Here is a 20181-nt window from a genome sequence, read left to right as displayed (position 1 = left end):
CCAAAAACGCTGCTCTGATACTTCATTTGATAATGTTTTATCAAAGATACATATTTACAACTGAGTTTACTTTTGCAAATAAATAAATGTTATTTAATTTACCATTTCCCCCCTCAATATATATATATATATTGCAGTGATTTTTGCAGTTAACAAGTTAACAAGAATGGTTCACACTTTAAATTAGGGTTACATTTTAACTATTAACTATGACTTTTGCCTCAATAAACTCAATAAATTATTATTGCTTATTAATAGTTAGTGAGGTAGTTGTGTAGGTAAGGGATGTAGAATAAGATCATGCATTATAAGGAATTAATATGTGCTTTATAAGTACTAATAAACTGCCAAAATCCAAGTAATATGAATGCTAATAAGCAACAGTTAATAATGAGGATGCGTCGGCCCTAAACTAAAGTGTTACCCGAGAATGCTAAAATGGCTCTGATAGCATTTCATTTATGCAAAAACCAACCCTAAAAAATAAACTTACCTAAGAATGAAATCCTTATATCCATTTTCATTTGAGAGGTTAGCACCTTACAAACTGCTGCAAAAGGGCTATTTTATTCAACACACAGTTAAAACATTAAATTGCTTTATTATTTTGGGTCTGAAATTGTATATATAAAAAAGTATTTGAGATTTTAATTTGTTAAGTCTCTAAAAATAAGAATTAGAGCCATAATTAAAGGTCTATTTTAATATTTTCCTGCAAAGAATAATACACATCTGATGAATCTGAGCATAATACCGCCTAGTGTGTATATGTGTATCCGTGCATGGGAACGAGTTGCTATGTAAATTTCAAAGGGGCTTTTCTCTGAGGGTGCATCTTTGGCTTAACGGTTGAGGGCGTGAGCATGTTGTCACATCTGTAGGTTGTCAATGGCGGCTGAAATGATGAAATCCGTCCATGATGTAGGTCTCAGAGGTGGTGCGCTAGCATCTCAACGTGACTGATGTAAGACTTTCATTAGTAAGACTTTGACTGATGTAAGACTTTCTGCAGCATCGGTGGACTTGGGGCAAGAACTGAGCCATAGGGTAAATTCCACACTTAAGGGAGAAGAGTTTCGGCCGGATGAAACAAAGCCAGTTTTCCATCGAGCGTTCCAGTCAACAGCTGTGAACAAAAAAAGACTTCACTCATGAAACATCCTGTTGCAGCGTGAATTAATTAATGGGGGGGGGGGGGGGGGTACATTTGTGGTACATACATAGAAATTATATATTTTTAAATGATTATTATTTCACTCTAATGGGGAACCAATGTAAGATCGCTTACCATCAAAATGGTAAAATGGGGGAGGCGGGAGGGGGTTCTATGTCACAATATGAGGTAAATCCGGCCCTGTTTGCAGTTTATTAATCCCAAAAGTGCCATTTCACATAACCAATGGCATAGTTTTCGTAATCAAATATTAAAAACAAAGCCCAGACAAAACAGCAACATAACAACACATCTGCCGTCTTAATGGCAAAGTAAAAGGGTTGATGGTTTTCATTTATTTATATATGCCAATAAAAATGTTCTGAAACTTTTATGTCCTGCACTTTGAATTGTACTCTCCTGAAGACAATTATGAAACCTCATTTATTCAGCAGTTTGTTTACTGGAATCCCACCAACTGGATTTTCTACTGACTCTCTATATCTTTTAAAGTTTTGACAGACATAAATCAGAAGCAAAACTTTAGAAGTGTGTTATGACATGCAGTCCCGCAGGGTGAAGGATCTAATCACCACATGGTGTCTGGAGGGTGACAGACTGGGGGTAGCAACAATGAACTCATTGCTTTTTCATAGGTGGTGGGAAATTGTCCAGTCAGGTTTTACAGAGTGACACGAAACTGTCTTGGCAGTGGCCTGGATTGGGTTCTGATCAGAGAATGTTAGATACCTGCCTTTCCTGTAGTAAAGTATTCTAAAAGGCATGATAAAGACATTTTAAAGGCAAAATTAATTGATCTCTTGTCATATATTATCTTATTGGGACAAAAGTTCAGTTCCAAACTTTTTCAGTCACACATTTGATCTGAGAAAGATTAGAGATACAACATCTCTACATAGCAAATGCTCTGTCAGAGCAATCACCTTTCACAATATATTAAACTCCTTTCAACTCATTTTTTCAATTACTGCTAGTTTCATTTGATATAATTTCATTATGTAATTAAATAATTTCATAATAGTGTTTAAACTACTGTAATCTTAAAGGGGGGGTGAAATGCTGTTTCAAGCATAGTGATCTTTTTACACTGTTAAAGACTTGGATTCCCATCCTAAACATAGACAAAGTTTCAAAAACTAATGTTGGACGTTTGATGGAGTATTTCTGTGTTAAAAATACTCCTTCCGGTTTCTCACAAGTTTCGGCGAGTTTTTTTCGAGTATGGGTCTACTTGACGTTAAATAGAGCGGAAGGTCCTTGTATGGGCTGTACGGGCTCTTCTCCCGGTAGGGTGCGCGCACGCGTGACTAGAGGGAGAGAGAGGAAATGCAAGCTGTAAACAGTCTCTCAGGTGCAGATCCAGTCGTCCGTGAACACTTATGTCGCGCCGCGCTCCACTTTATTCCTATGGGTGACGTCGAGCGACTTCAACGCTTCAGCACAGCATTCCGGGAAGGCAGCGCTGCATTTGAACCGATTTGATCACAGAAATGACGGGAAGCTTCAAGGCATCGCTTCAGTCGCGTCGCAAAGTGGATTTCCACGGTCACTGCTGTCACAGGACTTCACCAAATCATACCAAAGAAGTGTGTTTTTGACAGAGCGGTCCTGCTTTGGAAGATGCCGGTGAGTAAATCAACTTCAAATGTCTCTGCTATTGGCTACCGTCGCATGAGTAAACATCAGTAAACGATACGATCGCGTGCTTCGTAATTCAAATGCGATAAATGCGCTCAGATTTGATTGTGGATCATTATCTGTATTAGCTGAGATAGATGGGTTTCTCCACGCTTGAGGACGTCACCGCTTTGCGCGCTTGTCATTCTTTAGCTCCGCCCACACGATACGCCTCCAGGCGCTCGGTTTTTTCCGGAAAGACTCGGTACAGCCCATATTTCTTTTATAAATATGATAAAACTAAAGACTTTTCGGAGATATGAAGGATGCAATACTACTCTATAGGTACTCAAGATTGACATGAGATTGACTGAAACTGAGTGTTTCACCCCCCCCTTTAAACTCTGATTGTGGTGTTTACCCATAAACATTATACTTGTACATTTAAAGGGGCAATACGTGATTTCTGAGAAACACTGTTGATATTTGAAATCAACCCAAACAAACACAACCCTCACTTCATTGCTCCGCCCCCAGAATGGATGACTGGATGTCTCTTCATCAGCTGAGGCAAAGTAAAATAATGCTTTTTTTATTTATTTATTTTTATAAATAGCCTTTTAAAGGTGCCCTTGAATGAAAAATTTGATTAACCTTGCCATAGTGAAATAATAAGAGTTCAATACATGGACATCACATACTCTCAAAAATCATTGCCTTCTTCTTCTTATGTAAATCTTGTGAATCAAAAACACCACGGAAAAATAAGTGCTTCTCAACATAAGGCCAACCATGACGCAAGCGTTGGGGATCATTTATATGCACGCCGCCAACATTTACATCTGTCCAAACGTGCATTGTCAGGCGGAATTGACGGAGCCGAATCATCAGGACTGCAGGTAAACAAGACACTCGAGGATAGCAAAAACGGCAACTCTCATGACACAAGTCATGTTCAGTCTGAGCAGGGGACGTGAGGACTTTTCATTTGTCAACAGTCATGGTTAATGTTTATAATCGGATACCACAAACAATTTTTTTCAAAATCGTTCGTTTGTTCAGCCCATTTCAAGAAGCTTCACTCGGCGTCTTACACTGAAGAAATGGGCAACTATATTCCTGCAAGCAGTAAGTAGTGATTTATCCACTTATTGACTGTTTAAACAATTTCTGATTAAATTGAAAGTTTCTTAGAGACCGCATTGTCTAGATGACGCAAGATGCTAGTACAGTAACAATAGGAACATGCAATATCGTTGACAAAAAAAGACAAGTCTAAAATGTAGACTGAATGGCACTTTAAGCAGAACATCTCAAATGGAGACTTCTTAAATGCAGCTTACTTGTTTATTGGTGTTTTCAGATCATCCGCGCGCGAGAGAGAGCTCGCGTGCATATGGTTGCCAGATTGGACATGTTTAGGTAAAATGCCGGATAGTATACATGTTCTTTTCACAGAAAAGCTCTGTTTGGGGGATTTAAATTACTGAAATCTGGCAACTGCAAGCACACGAGCTCTCTTGCGCGCGGATGATCTGAAAACACCAATAAACAAGTAGGCTGGATTTTATCAATCTCCATTTGAGATGTTCTGCTTAAAGTGTCATTCAGTCGGTCTATGTTCTGTCAGGACGGTCAGGACTCACGAGCCGCTTTGCCGAACAGCTGAACTGCTGTGCTGTGAGCTGCTGAAATAAGCCAATCATAGCAGAGCTCAACATTATTATTCATGACCCTTCCAAATAAGGCAAAAACAGAGCATTACATCCTAGGGACAATTTCTAGGGTTGTAAATGGACCTGTAAAACTGTATCTGGACAATTTTTGCCCTTAAATAAACCACATACCCTGTATGTAGATATCATAGAACAATTTAACATATTGTTTCAACTAATTCTAGGGCACCTTTAAACTTAGTTAAATTGTATATATTTAATATAGGCCATACATTTAGTCTTTTAGAAAGGCATCTGAAATATGATGCATGCAACTCAAAATGCCATCAAAGAGCCATCTTGAGTTCGTTTTCACTGCCATATTGCACTTAAACAGTCAAGTACACAAAAATGTATGCCAAAATGCCGGTCTTGGCAAGTATTAAAGTAAACAGTCAGTTATGTTTTAAGTGAACGTGAACAGAGTGTACACATGTGTAACAGTATAATGGATCGGTGTGTCAGGTCTTAAAGTGACAGCAGCCTAATACAACACTATATTGCCAAAAGATCAAAAGATCACCTTTACATGCACATGAACTTTAAATGACAATATGGAGTTGGCCCACCCTTTCCAGCTACAACAACTTCAACTCATCTGGAAAAGGCTTTCCACAAGGTTTAAGAGTTTCTTTATGTGATTTTTTTTACCATTCTTCTAGAAGCACATTTGTGAGGTCAGACACTGGTGTTGGACGAGAAGGTCTGGCTCTCAGGCTCTGCTCTAATTCATCCCAAATGTGTTCTATTGAGTTGAGGTCAGGACTCTGTGCAGGCCAGTCAAGTTCCTCCACACCAAACTCGCTCATCCATGTCTTTATGGGCCTTGCTTTATGCACTGGTGCACAGTCATGCTGAAACAGGAAGGGGCCATCCCTAAACTGTTCCCACAAAGTTGGCAGCATGAAATTGTCCAAAATGTCTTGGTATGCTGAAGACATTTTACGCACTTTGTGCCTCAAAATGCGCTGACCCCGCTGTGATTTTATCTGGCTGTTGTTCCCAATTGCTTCCACTTTGTTATAACACAAAAAACTTAGTTTTACTCCAGTTTAGACGTGGACTACTGCGGACAGCGCGGACTCAGACTACTTGTATTTATACTACTGAAAGTGTATGCTGGGCTGCGCTCGGCGGATGATGTGTTCCACACATGCGCAATAGATCGGCATGCACACTTCCAATTTCCCTGCCTGAATTATTGCACATCTGGCTGTCTTTATATTGTTTTAACAACAAATTGTAGAGGTGCAGGTAGCAACAGACTTCTTCAAAGCCTCCCTTCAAATTTAAAGTTCATGTTGCTTTTCCAGTACATGAGCAGTTTAGTGCTTTTGTAGCCTAGTCACAAAACAATGGGATTCATGTGGATGTCCAAAAAGAGCGTTTTGCAAAGAGCAAAGTATTGAGGGGTATCTCAATACTTTTGGCAATATAGTGTACCTGCTGCCAAATTATTACATAATATTAAAATATCTAAAAGGCAGTTGTCCCCATTGTATTGATCTCTAAATTGTGGCCAATGAAAATACTGAGTGGCTAGTACCTTTGGAAAACCACTAGACAGAGTGGCTGCTGGGAAAAAATGTTTATGCCAAGCTCTGCTGGTAATCATGCATATTAATCATGTTACCACACCCTTTCAGCAATGAATATCCATAAATTACTGTGGTGTATACATTCATCCACAAATCATTGTTCTTGTACATTTAAAAACACTTAAGTACAATTTAAGACTACAATAACAATTTCTAACAAATTGAGCTATAAATTAAATTGACCACAGACATTTCCATGACTTTACCGCTGACTTTTAAAGATTCTATTGATTTTCTTAAATTTCCAGACCTGGAAACAATTTTCTTTCAAAAAATGAATATAATATTATATTATAATATTATTCATTTTTGAAAGAAAATTGTTCTATATATAAAAACAAATACAGCTTTAAGTATAAATGAAAAAAGATATTAAAGCAAAATAAAAAAGTTAATTATTATTGCTTATGAAGATGAGTTGGAAATAATATCCAACATGAGTTGGATGTTTTGAAGAAAGCAGAAACAAGTTTCCGTCATAAAATCTGCATAAAAAATAATGAGTTATTAGGGAAGAATTCCCTTTCCCATGTATCCTAATCTTCTTTTCATTGAGTATTTCTACCATAGGAGTATTCTTTAGCCTAAATGGTTTTACAAGCAACTTGACGATAAATCAGAATGTAAAATATCATACTTTCTGACGCAGTTTCATAACTGGATTTACTGCAGAGTTCACTGGCTGAAGGCTAAGGAAGGAAGAAACACAAATCAAGTCTTCAAAAAGAAAGCTGAAGGATAAATAACTTGTAGACATATTCACATGTTTGTTTTTAGCTCATAGGGGGATCATTTAATATGGTTAGAAATAGAATAGCCTCCTCAGAATATAAAGCTTTTAGTCGTTTAGTCTATGTTTGCAGTGACCCAAGAAAGCTTGTATTATATTTAAATCCCATTTAAATCCCAGATTACCCTGAAGTCACAGGGAACATTATTGAAGCCGAAGCTGTGATTTTGAAGACTCAGTTACTCAATTTAATTGCTCAGTTGCTCTAAACCTGTCTTTGAATAAAAAATTATTATGAGAACATACAGTATAACACGACAAACCTTCTCCTATCAAATAATAGCCTGGCATAATAGTCTGAATTGCTTTAAATTATTTGCATTGAAGAATAAAGCTGGCTGCTCTATATACTGGGCTGTGTCAGTATATAGAGAGGTGTCTCCAAAAATGTGTAGACCTTCAGAGGGAAAAGCTGAGAACAGAGACAAAGCAAACTGACAGTGCCACTGCCACTGCCCAAAGCCACAAGAGTTATACAAGAAGGAAAATATGCCATCCTGCTGGCTCACACACTTTTTTTAACCATGGATATTAGCTTCTTAACACTGGCCCATACTAAAAGATTTTTCAAATGTTCTTTCTAGCTGATTCAGTCACTCTTAACACACTTCACACCACAGGAATATCTGATAAGATCATTTGTAGAACCATCAAGATAATTAAGCCCAAAATCTACCAGATTATTGTGTAGTGTGTAGTGATTTATAGCAAAACTGGGAGAGTGTATTTATTTAATATACTATTTATAATATACAAATTATAATATATATTCTACAGAGTTAACAACTGTTGTCATGACTCACTGTGATTCCAAAGATAAATGACTGTTAACATGTGGCGTGACAGCCTCTTAATTCTGTATTACAGTTACAGCCCAAAAGCTCCCCAAAGCTGTCAATAGCAAATTTTCCAGACACAACTTCAAATGCAACCATAAGACAGACCTCTTTAAAGGGATAGTTCACCCCAAAATGATTATTTACTCACCCTCATGTTGTTCCAAACTTATATGAGTTTGTTTCTACTGTTGAACAAAAAAGAAGATGGTTACCAACATTCTTTACAATTTCTTCTTTTTACTTCAACAGATGAAAGAAACTCACCCATACATGTTTGGAACAACATAAATTGGGAATTTTCATATTTGGGTGAATTATCCCATGATTTACTCACCTTCAAGCCATTGAATGGTGTGGATTCTAAAAAAAAGAAAAAAAAAAAAAAGAAGAAATATATATAGGGCCGGGACTTTAACGCATTAATTAAGATTAATTAATTATGGGACTTTTTACATGTTAATTAAGATTAATTACGCCAAAAAAACCAACTATTTTAACCACACTTATTTTTGCATCGCGGAACGTTTTTTTAATGAATGTGTTTCGACGGAACGATTATACTGGAACACCAACTAGCGTTCCCGAGTCACGACAACAACCTTTCTTTTACTGTCTATGACAACAACAAACCATAGTGAACATGAACAAAGTGTCACGGTTTCAGGGTGTGTCATCGGCCCTCCTGTTGTCTGTTTTGTCCTGTCATTTTCGGCAGTTCGTGGCCAGGGCAATCAGCGCTGAGATTCAGCGCAGGTGTGTTCTGATGACGAGCTGAATTCCCTTACCTGTCGCTTATTTCCTTCCGCCCTTATATTCCCAGTTGTGTCGTCCCCTGGTTGTCCCGGTCCTAACCCTAACCCTAACACACACACGCACGCACGCACGCACGCACGCACGCACGCACGCACGCACGCACGCACGCACGCACGCACGCACACACACACACATCTAAAAGATTATTAGGAACACACACTTGTAAGGCCGCCCAAATCGTCCCAATGGAGGCTAACGATCGGCGGGTGAAGTTCGCTGCGCATTCGTCTTTTCAGCGGGGTAAAAGGGGATTTTATTCCAATTCCTCGTTATCTGACTCCATTTAATGATAATTTAGAATTTAGGTTAGAATGCCAATTGGTTATTTGGTCATTCATTTTTAATAGTTTAACTACACATTTAATTATTCCGTTTAACCCTTTGTTGAAATTATACCCAACCTGAATAATTCCAGAGCAAGTCAGAATCAATCAAAGTGTAACAATTTATTTAACAGTCAGGTAAATGTATAAAGCCAATTACATAGTCAATTCAAAGGTAATCCATATATAACATCAAATACTCTGAAGTAAAGAATGAAATGTATACCTGACTTCTGAAAACTACATAATGCTGGCTATCTTGAGACATCCAACATTACGGGCTGACCGGTTTAAAGTGTCAAGCCCTGAGCTCTTTGCAACATTTCCTTAAATACCCAGAAACAAATGTAGAAACTCTTTCAAATGTAAACACGAGTTCACAATGGGAATTTGCATTGATCAAGACTTGTATTGATGCAAAGGCCAAATGGCTGAAAGCCACACCCACCAAACTAAGACAAGATATCTTTAAACTCTTAAAACATTGATTATCTTTTGGTTAACTTCTGTGAGGATGAGATCTTTGTACCAGTCGCACTGAGACATTTCAAACGATATCAAACACATATAATACTGTATCGTGTGGATTGACATTGTAATATAGAGATTCTGGGGTGTATTTTCAGTGATCTCAGCATGAAAGTGGGAAGGAATTGGGGGAGAGTGGGTCAAAAGGGAAAGATGTAGATTAGCTGATAGTGAGGTGAGACTTGCGTCTCCATTGGTGTGTGAGGGACAGTTCAGATGTTAATTTCCTTTATTTTCTCAGAGAGTCCTTGTTCTTCATTCAGACATTTCGGCATATACTAGTTTTTTCAGTCTTACACACTAATACTGTGTTTGACCCCTCTTTCGCCTTCAGAACTGCCTTGATTCTACGTGGCATTGATTCAAAAAGGTGCTGAAAGCATTCTTTAGAAATGTTGGCCCATTTTGACAGGATAGCATCTTGCAGTTGATGGAGATTTGTGGGATGCACATCCAGGGCACGAAGCTCCCATTCCACCACATCCCAAAGATGCTCTATTGGGTTGAGATCTGGTGACTGTGGGGGACATTTTAGTACTTGTCATGTTCAAGAAACTAATTTGAAAAGATTCAAGCTTTGTGACATGGCTCATTATCCTGCTAGAAGTAGCCATCAGAGGATGATACATGGTGGTCATAAAGGGATGGACAGTCAGAAACAATGCTCTGGTAGGCTGTGGCATTTAAACAATGCCCAATTGGCACTAATGGGCCTAAAGTGTGCCAAGAAAACATACCCCACACCATTACACCACCACTCAGAGCCTGCACAGTGGTAACAAGGCATGATGGATCTATGTTCTCATTGTGTTTACACCAAATTCTGACTCTACCATCTGAATGTCTCAACAGAAATTGAGACTCATCAGACCATCAGAACTTTTTTCCAGTCTTCAACTATCCAATTTTGGTGAGCTTGTGCAAATTGTTGCCTTTTTTTCCTATTTGTAGTGGAGATGAGTGGTACCCGGTGGGGTCTTCTGCTGTTGTAGCCCATCCGCCTCAAGGTTGTGCGTATTGTGGCTTCACAAATGCTTTGGTTGTAACGAGTGGTTATTTCAGTCAAAGTTGCTCTTCTATCAGCTTGAATCAGTCGGCCCATTCTCCTCTGACCTCTAGCATCAACAAGGCATTTTCACCCACAGGACTGCTGCATGCTGGATGTTTTTCCCTTTTCACACCATTCTTTGTAAACCCTAGATACGGTTGTGCCTGAAAATCCCAGTAACTGAGCAGATTGTGAAATACTCAGACTGGCCCGTCTGGCACCAACAACCATGCCACGCTCAAAATTGCTTAAATCACCTTTCTTTCCCATTCTGACATTCAGTTTGGTGTAACACACATTCGAATCAGAATTTTCGAATCTCTCTATGGTCGACAAAAAGTCGAATCATCTGTGTGTGTGTAAACCATAGACTGGAAAAAACCCCCGATATAAACGGGTTGGGAAAGGCAGGACACTAGTCAGTCGGAGGCTAAGACTATTTTTATTTTACTTTACACACGGCACCACTTTTAATAAAGTGATCAAAACTAGGCTACACTACACATTCGTAAATTAACCGTTCTCTCATAACATTTAAAAGCCGCAATCGAAACACAGAACATCACACAAATATATAAAATATATCGCACACCGGACTGAAGCTCAGCGCCGTGTCTCAGGTAACGTTATCTCACTTCAGGCAGACGTGAACATTATATACGCTTGAGCTCAATTTTGAATCGACTTCTGACAGAAGAGCTGCACGATGAGTGTATCTTGTAGCACAGGGTGAAATCAGTATGTACATTCACGATTTGAGGGAAATATACATTTAATCGCCGCGGACAGGCGTCGAATGCCGCTGTTGGTGTATGTGTTCGAATTTTAAAGGACACATCTTTATAACACTAATATTGAGCACCCCCATATTGCCAATATGGTATGATTCTCTTTTCATAACACCCGCAAAGATTCGACCATGAGATCAATGGTCGAATCAGGTCCTGCATATCGGTGCATTGAATCTTCGACTATTAGGGGTCACCCCTAATATATATATATATATATATATATATATATATACATATACACACACACACACACACACACACACACACACACACACACACACACACACACACACACACACACACACACACACACACACACACACACACACACACACACACACACACACACATCAAATTTATTCTCCTACATATTAAGATGATTTAAATTATTTCTTATATTCCTTTTTATTATTCCTTTTCACAATATTTTAATTTTTTGAGATACTGAATTTGGGATTTTCCTTAGTTGTCAGTTATAATCATCAAAATTAAAAGAAATAATAAACATTTAAAATATATTTGTCTGTGTGTAATGAATTAATATAATATAACATTTTCACTTTTGAATGGAATTAGTTAATAAATAAACTTTTTGATGATATTCTAATTATATGACCAGGACCTGTATAACTATATTTCATGTCAAATAATGATATTTTAAACATTTATTTTGGATAATATTTATGGTATAACCTTTAAATTGGGTTGATATAATCCTTCTATATTTGTGACAATAGCAATTGACCAGCTTGAGTCACACAAGTCACACAGACTTCTAGGCTTTTATTCACATATAAACAATGATCAGCGAACATAAACAGAAGCTCAACTGAGCCTGAACTCATCAGTTCTGGATGAAGCTCAAACGTGCTGCGCAAAACGTGAATTAACCTCGTTGGTTCTTGCAGAAGCTCAAATGTGCTGCGTAACACCAGAATAAACCTAATTAGTTCTTGCTGAAGCTTAAATGTGCTGCATAACACCAGAATGAACCTAATTAGTTCTTACTGAAGCTCAAATGTGCTGCGTAACACCAGAATAAACCTAATTAGTTCTTGCTGAAGCTTAAATGTGCTGCATAACACCAGAATGAACCTAATTAGTTCTTACTGAAGCTCAAATGTGCTGCGTAACACATGAGAATGAACCTCATTGGTTCTTGTGGAAGCTTAAAGGTGGGGTAAGTGCTTTCTGGTAACCATTGTTGTTATTTCAACTCACCAAAACAAACACGCCCCCATCCCCAAAAGGGTCTCAGCCCTATTTTGATAGCTCTGCCCAACACATACGTAACCTAGGCAACGACTATGGCAGAATCTGTGTGTTACAAATCCGGGTCGAATATTCAATGAAAAAGTCACCCCTTCCATCACAAAAACACAAACCGTTCTTATGAACAACTCGATAGTACACAGGCATGACAGTCCAACTAATGAACATTTAATAATTAAGCAGTTTTTCACCATCGCTATGTTCCGGACCATCGCTATGTGTTTTTGGGCGGGGCTAAAACGGTGGTTCAATGAAGTACTGGAGCCACTGAGCATATTGCCCCTCCCCCATAACTAGAGCACATTCACAATTTTGCATCAGTTCACCCGTTAGATTGTGAGATACTGTCAGTACCGTTAGATACTACAGCCTACAACTAACAAAACAGCCTACAAAACAAAAACAAAACAATATCAAGAAGAGGTGGATTAATTTTGTGAACAGCCACCTTGATAGAGTGCTGAGGATCACCACCAACACCTGCCTCTGCAGTGACTTTACATCGGGTAGTTTTACAAACTTTCATCAGCGACAACTGGGATTCACTGATAATCTGCTGCAAAATGGGGCCGAACCGCCTACCTTAGGGCCTGCGGTGTTCCTCAGGGCTCTGTGCTGGGTCCCACACCGTTCTCTATTTACATGCTTCCCCTTGGAAAAATCATTAGCAGACATGGTAAATCGTTCCATTGATGAAACACAGCTTTATCTACGGCAGAGGTGGACAACTAGGTACATTTACTTGAGTACTGTACTGATGTACACTTTTTGAGTCTCTTTACTTTACTGGAGTATTATTTTTTCTGGAAACTTATGAACTTTACTTCACTACATTTGAAAGATAAATATCGTACTTTTTACTCCACTACATTTCTATCTAGGTCGAAAGTCGTTTCTGTAGCAGCTCTGAATGTCGGAGGATGATTTTTTCCATCTTTAAAAGGTTTTTTGTTGTTGTTGTTTCAGACAGTCTGTCAGGAATCACTCTTATAGGGACATATACATTGTCCCGACTTTTTTTGAACACTGATCCACCAGTTCATAGCAAAATGGAAGAAGAGGGTTCTTAGGCACAAGTGTGTGTACCCATAGCCATACTTTGAAAGTATGTTTCAGTTAAAAAAAAAAATCAAGATTAGTTTAGTTGGCATACACTTGGTGCATGCCTTAAAAAATATTAAAAATATAAACGTCTGGGAGAAAGAGAAGAGTAAAGTTGGGAGAATATCAGATGTGTAATAGTGTATTGGATCCGTGCCTTCTGCCTTAAAGTGACAGCAGCTTTGTGAAGAGCTTTGTAACTTTTATACTAGTATTTAAATTAGTTTCAGTTAGTCGTATGCTAGTACGTCAGATGGAGCATCACTGAATGACTTAAACCATGATGACAGTGTGCATTTATACAACAATAATAAAATAATGCATTGGCATAAAAAAGGAAATTTACTTTTGATACTTAAGTACTTTTGAAAACAAATACTTCTGTACTTTTACTTGAGTAAAAATCTATTTTTACAACTTTTACTTGTAATGGAGTGATATTTGACCAGTTGTACTTTTACTCAAGCAATAGAGTTGTGTACTTTGTCCACCTCTGATCTATGGACAACCTCTAATTCCTCTGCTCCCCTGACCACCTGCCTGGAGGAGATAGAGACATGGATGAAACTCAATTTCCTTCAGTTAAACTGTTCCAAAACTGATGCTATCTTAATTGGTACGCCACATCAGCTTCGCTCTTCAACCATCACCAGCATTACTTTCTCCGGCCATAATATCACCCTTTCCACATGTGTCAATAATTTAGGGGTCAAAATGGATTCTCACCTCACCTTTGTCACCCACATCAAACACCTCAGCAAGACTTCGTTCTTCCACCTCAAGAACATCGCCAAACTCCGTCCAACTCTCAGCCTGGCCTTTGTCTCCTCCAGGCTGGACTACTGTAATGCACTCCTCATTGGGATCTCTGGCAAAAGCATCCAGAGACTACAATACATCCAAAACAGTGCTGCCAGAATCCCGATGAGGGTGTGCAAGCATGAACATATCCCCCCATCTTGAAATCTCTTCACTGGCTACCTGTCCCGTTGAGAATTGAATATAAAGTTTCCCTCCTCACCCATCAGTTTATTCACGGACATGCTACCCTTTACCTACAGGAACTCCTCACCTACCCGACTTCTTCACGCACCCTTCGTTCGGCAAACACAAACACCTTCCAAGTTCCGAGAACAAAACTTTGCAGCATGGGTGGTAGGGCCTTTTCATCGGCTGCTCCGTGGCTGTGGAATGCCCTCCCGGAATACCTGAGGGCCCCACAGACTACTGATGTTTTTAAACGAAACCTTAAAGCTACACTGTGTGATATTTCCCCCCATCTAGTGGTGAAAAAGTATATGACCATCCAGTGAATAATAGTTTCTGTTCCTCTCAAATCTGATTTAGTTTGAACTCCTACGGTGGCCGATTTATTCCAAGATTACCTTGGCAATCCCCCTCTTCACATTTGACATGGTGCCATCGAGTGTTAAAACGCAAAAAGCGAAGCTTGAATTTACAGGTATATCCCTCTTTGGCTAATATACTTTCAAGATGGAGGGGCAACATGGCGACTAGCATTCGAACCCCTCACCCGTATGTATTTTCAATGGCATATTTTAAACTTACGAGAATACTTTATTTCTTGAAAGAAGTAAATATACATTAATGGGCACATATTTTTGAAAGAACTAAGTGTTTTTAGCTAAGAATAAACTAAAAAAGTTACACAGTGTAGCTTTAAAACATATTTTTTTTACACAAGCTTTCAAATAAATGTGTTTTATAAGGTTATTATTATTATATATTTTTTTTACTATTAAAAAAGTGGCATTTTACTACCATTAGATGTGTTGTAGCACTTTGAGATTGTAAAAATATAAAGTGCTTTACAAATAAAATTCATTATTATTATTATTATTATTATCTCCTGCTCCGGCCTTCATCCTCCTGTCCCACCGACATCTGGTGCCGTTGTGAGCTGTACGTGAGTGTTGTCTTATGGCAGCTTTCCTGTGAGTGGGCGTGATTTCGGCGCAGACAGCGGACACACCTCCAGCGTTTAAGAGCAAAGAATGCTGCTTGTTTTTTCAAGATTTTGATAAACTTGGCGGATTTTTTTTATGATTCAAATTTGGCTGGGTGGTTAATAACATGTATCTGTGGTGTGAGAAACTCAAAACACATTTAATTTGGACTTTACAGGGACTTTAAATGCTGCGTAACACGAGAATGAACCTCATTGGCTTTTGTTGAAGCTCAAACGTGCTGTGTAACATGAGAATAAACTTCATTGGTTCTTGCTGAAGTTCAAATGTGCTGTGTAACATGAGAATAAACTTAATTGGTTCATGCGGAAGCTCAAATGTGCTGTTTAACATGAGAATGAACCTCATTGGTTCTTGCTGAAGCTCAAACGTGCTGCGTAACATGAAAATACACTTCATTGGTTTTTGCTGGAGCTCAAATGTGCTGTTTAACACCAGAATGAACCTCATTGTTTCTTGCAGAAGTTCAAACGTGTAATAAACTTTTGATATATAAAAGGTCATGGTAATATAAAATTATCCTGTAAGTGTCAGAGCTGAAAACTTCTTTTTTAGTCAAAGAAAAGCTTTTATTGCGTGACAAAACAGCCTCTACAGAATAATAAGCACGTCTAATTCAGTAGTGAAGAATTTTCTAATTTGTTATTCAGTATTGAAGAAGTCACTGCATAAGCTTCCTTCTGATATCCTAATATAAGGAATGTGTGACACTTCATTTATTTTTAAAGTTCCAGCTCACGTGTGTTGCTTCATTTACTGCAGAATCGTTTGTAAACAAGTCTTAGGTGCTGATTTTGTAGACACAATGTTGTGACTTCTATATTGGATCTGACAGAAATGGTGCAACAAACTTATGTGAGTAAAACGTCTTTTTTATATGTAATGGTAGTCCCAGGGCTATGTGTTTTCCAGACGGGCTATCAAAACGGACGCCCATCGGCAGAAATAACATTCCCTTCTTGATCTGGGTACGTGTGCACACACGTTTATCGTGTGTGTGTTCATGCTTATATCAACCAATCAGACGGGCCATGTAATACAAAAATAATATTCCAATCATTCGCGAGTGGATGAGAAATAAATCATTGTGTTTGTTTGATAAAGACGTTTATGAGCCCTGTGGTGGAGAGAATCCTTCCAGTTTCCGCTTTCAAAACAATCTCTCCCTCATGTGAACTGATAGGGGAGCTGAAGCTCATTAAATATGCAAATCTTATCCAATCCTAGCCATGGGCGTTTACTTCCAAGTCTCCAGTGACACGCCCATCAAAACCCAGCGTTCAGGAGAGAGCCTCAAAAGCAGTGTAGAAAATAGCCTATTACTTATTAGTTACAATGTTTTTGAATGTAAAAACCACACAAACGTCATTAGATGACCTCAATATAAAAAATAAAGACAACAATATAAAAAATAAAAAAGCCAGTTCATGACGCCTTTAATATAATTTTAGACCTGCATTGATTTTTCTCATTGTTGCTCTTCCCTAATAGGCAGAGGTAAGGTGCAAGAAACCCTTCTGGAGAACCTGCACGATATCACAGAAGACATCTGTGAATGTCACAGAAGGGTCACACCTCTGCACTAACTTCCACAGGAACGTCTTAGACTTGGCTTGTGAGGATTGTCTGCCTGAACGGAAAGTCTCTCTCACTCTCTCTGAAGCCCGTTAGGTGGTCTAACTCTAAGCATTTGAAGCCAGGGAAATGAAGGCCAACTATTACTTTCAGAATTATAGTAGTTGTGCTATTGAGAGGCCAAAGGTGTGAGTCACACACTGATATCTTCATGTGCGCGAACCACTGTTTAAGTTCATTGTTCTTATCTGCCAGCAATGACTCATCCTTAAATGTCCAAATAACACAAAAAGCCAGTGTTTTGAAAGGAGGAACTTAACTTGAATAATTGAGTTAAACATAACACACAGCGACTATTCACAATAGGAACTTCTGTAAGTGGCTGAATAGCAAGCAAAAGTAAGTTACAGAGACCGACCAAGGCAATATATTCCCTTATGTTATTATGTGAATAATTGGTCAAATATAAAAACAAAAGGCTACTTTTTGACATATTACAAAAGTTAGCAAGACAGATAATTAAATAAGCTGAGGAAAACCTGGTGTTAGGAGAATCTTACACCTGAAATACATTATCTGGGGAATGTCCTGGAATGAGGATGACATCTCCTTTGGCAGAGACCAGTAAGGCATTACAGAGAGCATCTGCAGCGTAAAATGGACTTAAAACCTCATTGTGAATTATATAAAGTGCCCAACCAACCACTGCGGACCAAGTATTTCTAAAATATAATTTAATAAAATATATAAAATAAGGAATTAAAAATAAATAAATAAATAAATAAATAAATAAATAAATGTATTTTACAAACATGTCATGTCAACATCACTAAGTGCTTGCCTATTGTAAGAGTGCATATTTTAAAGCATATATTATTATAATTTTTAAACTGTGAAAGAATAGAGAACTGAAATAATGACCTTAAAGTCCGTTTAATGCAGCATGGCTTCCATAGCACTGGATCTCTCCAAACTTATAACCACCAAGCAGCCAAGAGATACAGCTACAGCTGTTTATGCAATAAAATTCGGCCTCTGCCTAAGGATATAACTCTTTCTCGTCACACATAGCTTCCAAAATCCATGTGCTACAACTTAAAGACAAATACCGCTGAATGTGCAGAAATAATATACAGTGGCCTCAAAAAGTATTTGGTCACTTAAGTTAAATAAAAATGTCTGAATACCATTGTATTATATAACAAAATATCAAAGCAAGTGGCATTACAACCAAATGCTGCTCTGCATGGTTTCAATATTAAATTCCCTTTTCTGAGCCATTTTTATAGTTACATTTTTTGGGCACAACTGGTGATTTTCAGTGGACGTACTGTATGAATTCACACAGGTATAATCCCAACAATGTGCATATATATCAATCCTAACAAACTGAAGTAATAGAAAATATTTAGCTTGAGAAGTGCACTCAATTCAATGACGTTAAGATATTAGATGTGACCTTAGTATCCAGAATATTTAGGACCACTGCATGTTAAAATAAGCATAAGAATGGTCAAGTTGCAGTAAACACTCCAGCATAAAATAAATAAATGCAGATTGTACTGATGGAGTAAATATTAAAATTGTCTACTGTGTCCGAATGAAATGATACCTGCACGCGTGAATGCCTGTTGACTTATGAACTGAACTTCACAGATCTCTGTATCTGAGCCAGTACAACAGCGACCACTAAGTCTTTCCACTTCCCGTTTTGGAAATCTGAATGAATAAGAGCTCGGAACAGGACAAAGAAAAAGAGCAAAACAGTGCATGCAAATCCTAAGGCCATGTGCATATCAATACCAGCTCAAAGCACAAAGACTAATTCATACTGGAGAGTTTAAGACATAATACGGGACTGGATGTGATTACACCTATCAAAGCATATGAACAGTAAACCACTTTGTGGATCAGAGGACTGCCAAAAAAGAAGACAACCAAAATGCATGTTTATGTTTTCCCCAAAAAACAGGTGGGGAAATAAGCTTTTAAGTTTCAAGCTTCAAAAGCACAATAAGTCTTATAGTCTTCTAAAGCCATTCAGCTTTATAAGATACACAATATTGCTCTTCTGTCAGCATCTCTGTCAACTTAAAAGAATGATTCATTTATGAAATGGTCTGTCCCCCTTTCATAAAACGCAAGAAGAGCTAGGGTAGAATATAGGATTCACTAAATGAATACTTTAATTTTGGTTTGTTTTTCATGTAAACCTGCTTCAGAAGAGAGCTATATTGTGTTGTATAATCGATGGTACTTTTATGGTGCAATTGCATCCTTTTTGAAGGCAGAAATCTTCAGTTCCCATTCATCGCAATGGAAGAGATGGAAAAAAATGGTCTAGTCTTTGTTTTCGTTTTGTAGAAAGAAAAAAAAATCATATTGTTTTGGAACAATATGAGGCAGATATAAAGTTTGGGCAAATTATTCCTTTACGTGATAAATTTGGAGCTGTGGCTGAAGACTTCTTCCAGAGGACACTTCGTTTCCTTCTCAAAAACAGACAGGCTGCAATTGAACATCTGCTGCGTGTACTTGAAAAATAAAGAGTACTATCATAGCAAAAAAAGCTAATTTATGGTGCACATAATGATCCAATCAGCCATTGTAGTGAACAGCCATGGCCAAGAGCTATGATATCCAGACTCATAAAAAACAAAACAGCTAAGGAGTTGACCATGTTAGGTAAAAGATGACACTACAGACATGTACTGGTATTGACAATACATGCTCAAATACAGAACCATCAACAGGACTGCATTAAAAATCTAAAATAAAAATGTATGATTTTTTTTGGGCTCATAGTAAATCTTCTTCAATGTTTTTTTCACGTCAAGGACCCCTAGAGTGGATAGAAAAACTGAGCAGGGGCTCATTTCAATTCTGTCCTATAATAATGTGAATATAGTTATACATTAAAGCACTTACATATTTGTAATGGTTAAATTAGAAAGCCTTCAAAATAATAATCAATATACTTAGAATACACTGCATTGCTCGAAAATAAAG

At 38.0% G+C, this 20181-nt stretch overlaps 1 protein-coding gene across 1 annotated transcript in view; it reads right to left on the bottom strand.

Moving 5' to 3' along the window:
* Positions 1 to 242: 242 nt before the first annotated feature.
* wdr27 (WD repeat domain 27) overlaps positions 243 to 20181 on the bottom strand; it is a 90034-nt gene continuing 70095 nt past the window's right edge. Inside the window, exon 26 of the mRNA XM_067421907.1 lies at positions 243 to 1126. Within this exon, the coding sequence (XP_067278008.1) occupies positions 1061 to 1126 (66 nt within the window). The 3' untranslated portion in view covers positions 243 to 1060. The remainder of the gene's footprint in view (positions 1127 to 20181) is intronic.

This window comes from Pseudorasbora parva, chromosome 17 (genome assembly GCF_024679245.1).
Source record: "Pseudorasbora parva isolate DD20220531a chromosome 17, ASM2467924v1, whole genome shotgun sequence".
NCBI lineage: Eukaryota > Metazoa > Chordata > Actinopteri > Cypriniformes > Gobionidae > Pseudorasbora > Pseudorasbora parva.
Note: the sequence above shows the minus strand (reverse complement) of the source record. Positions and strands in the feature narration are given on the sequence as shown.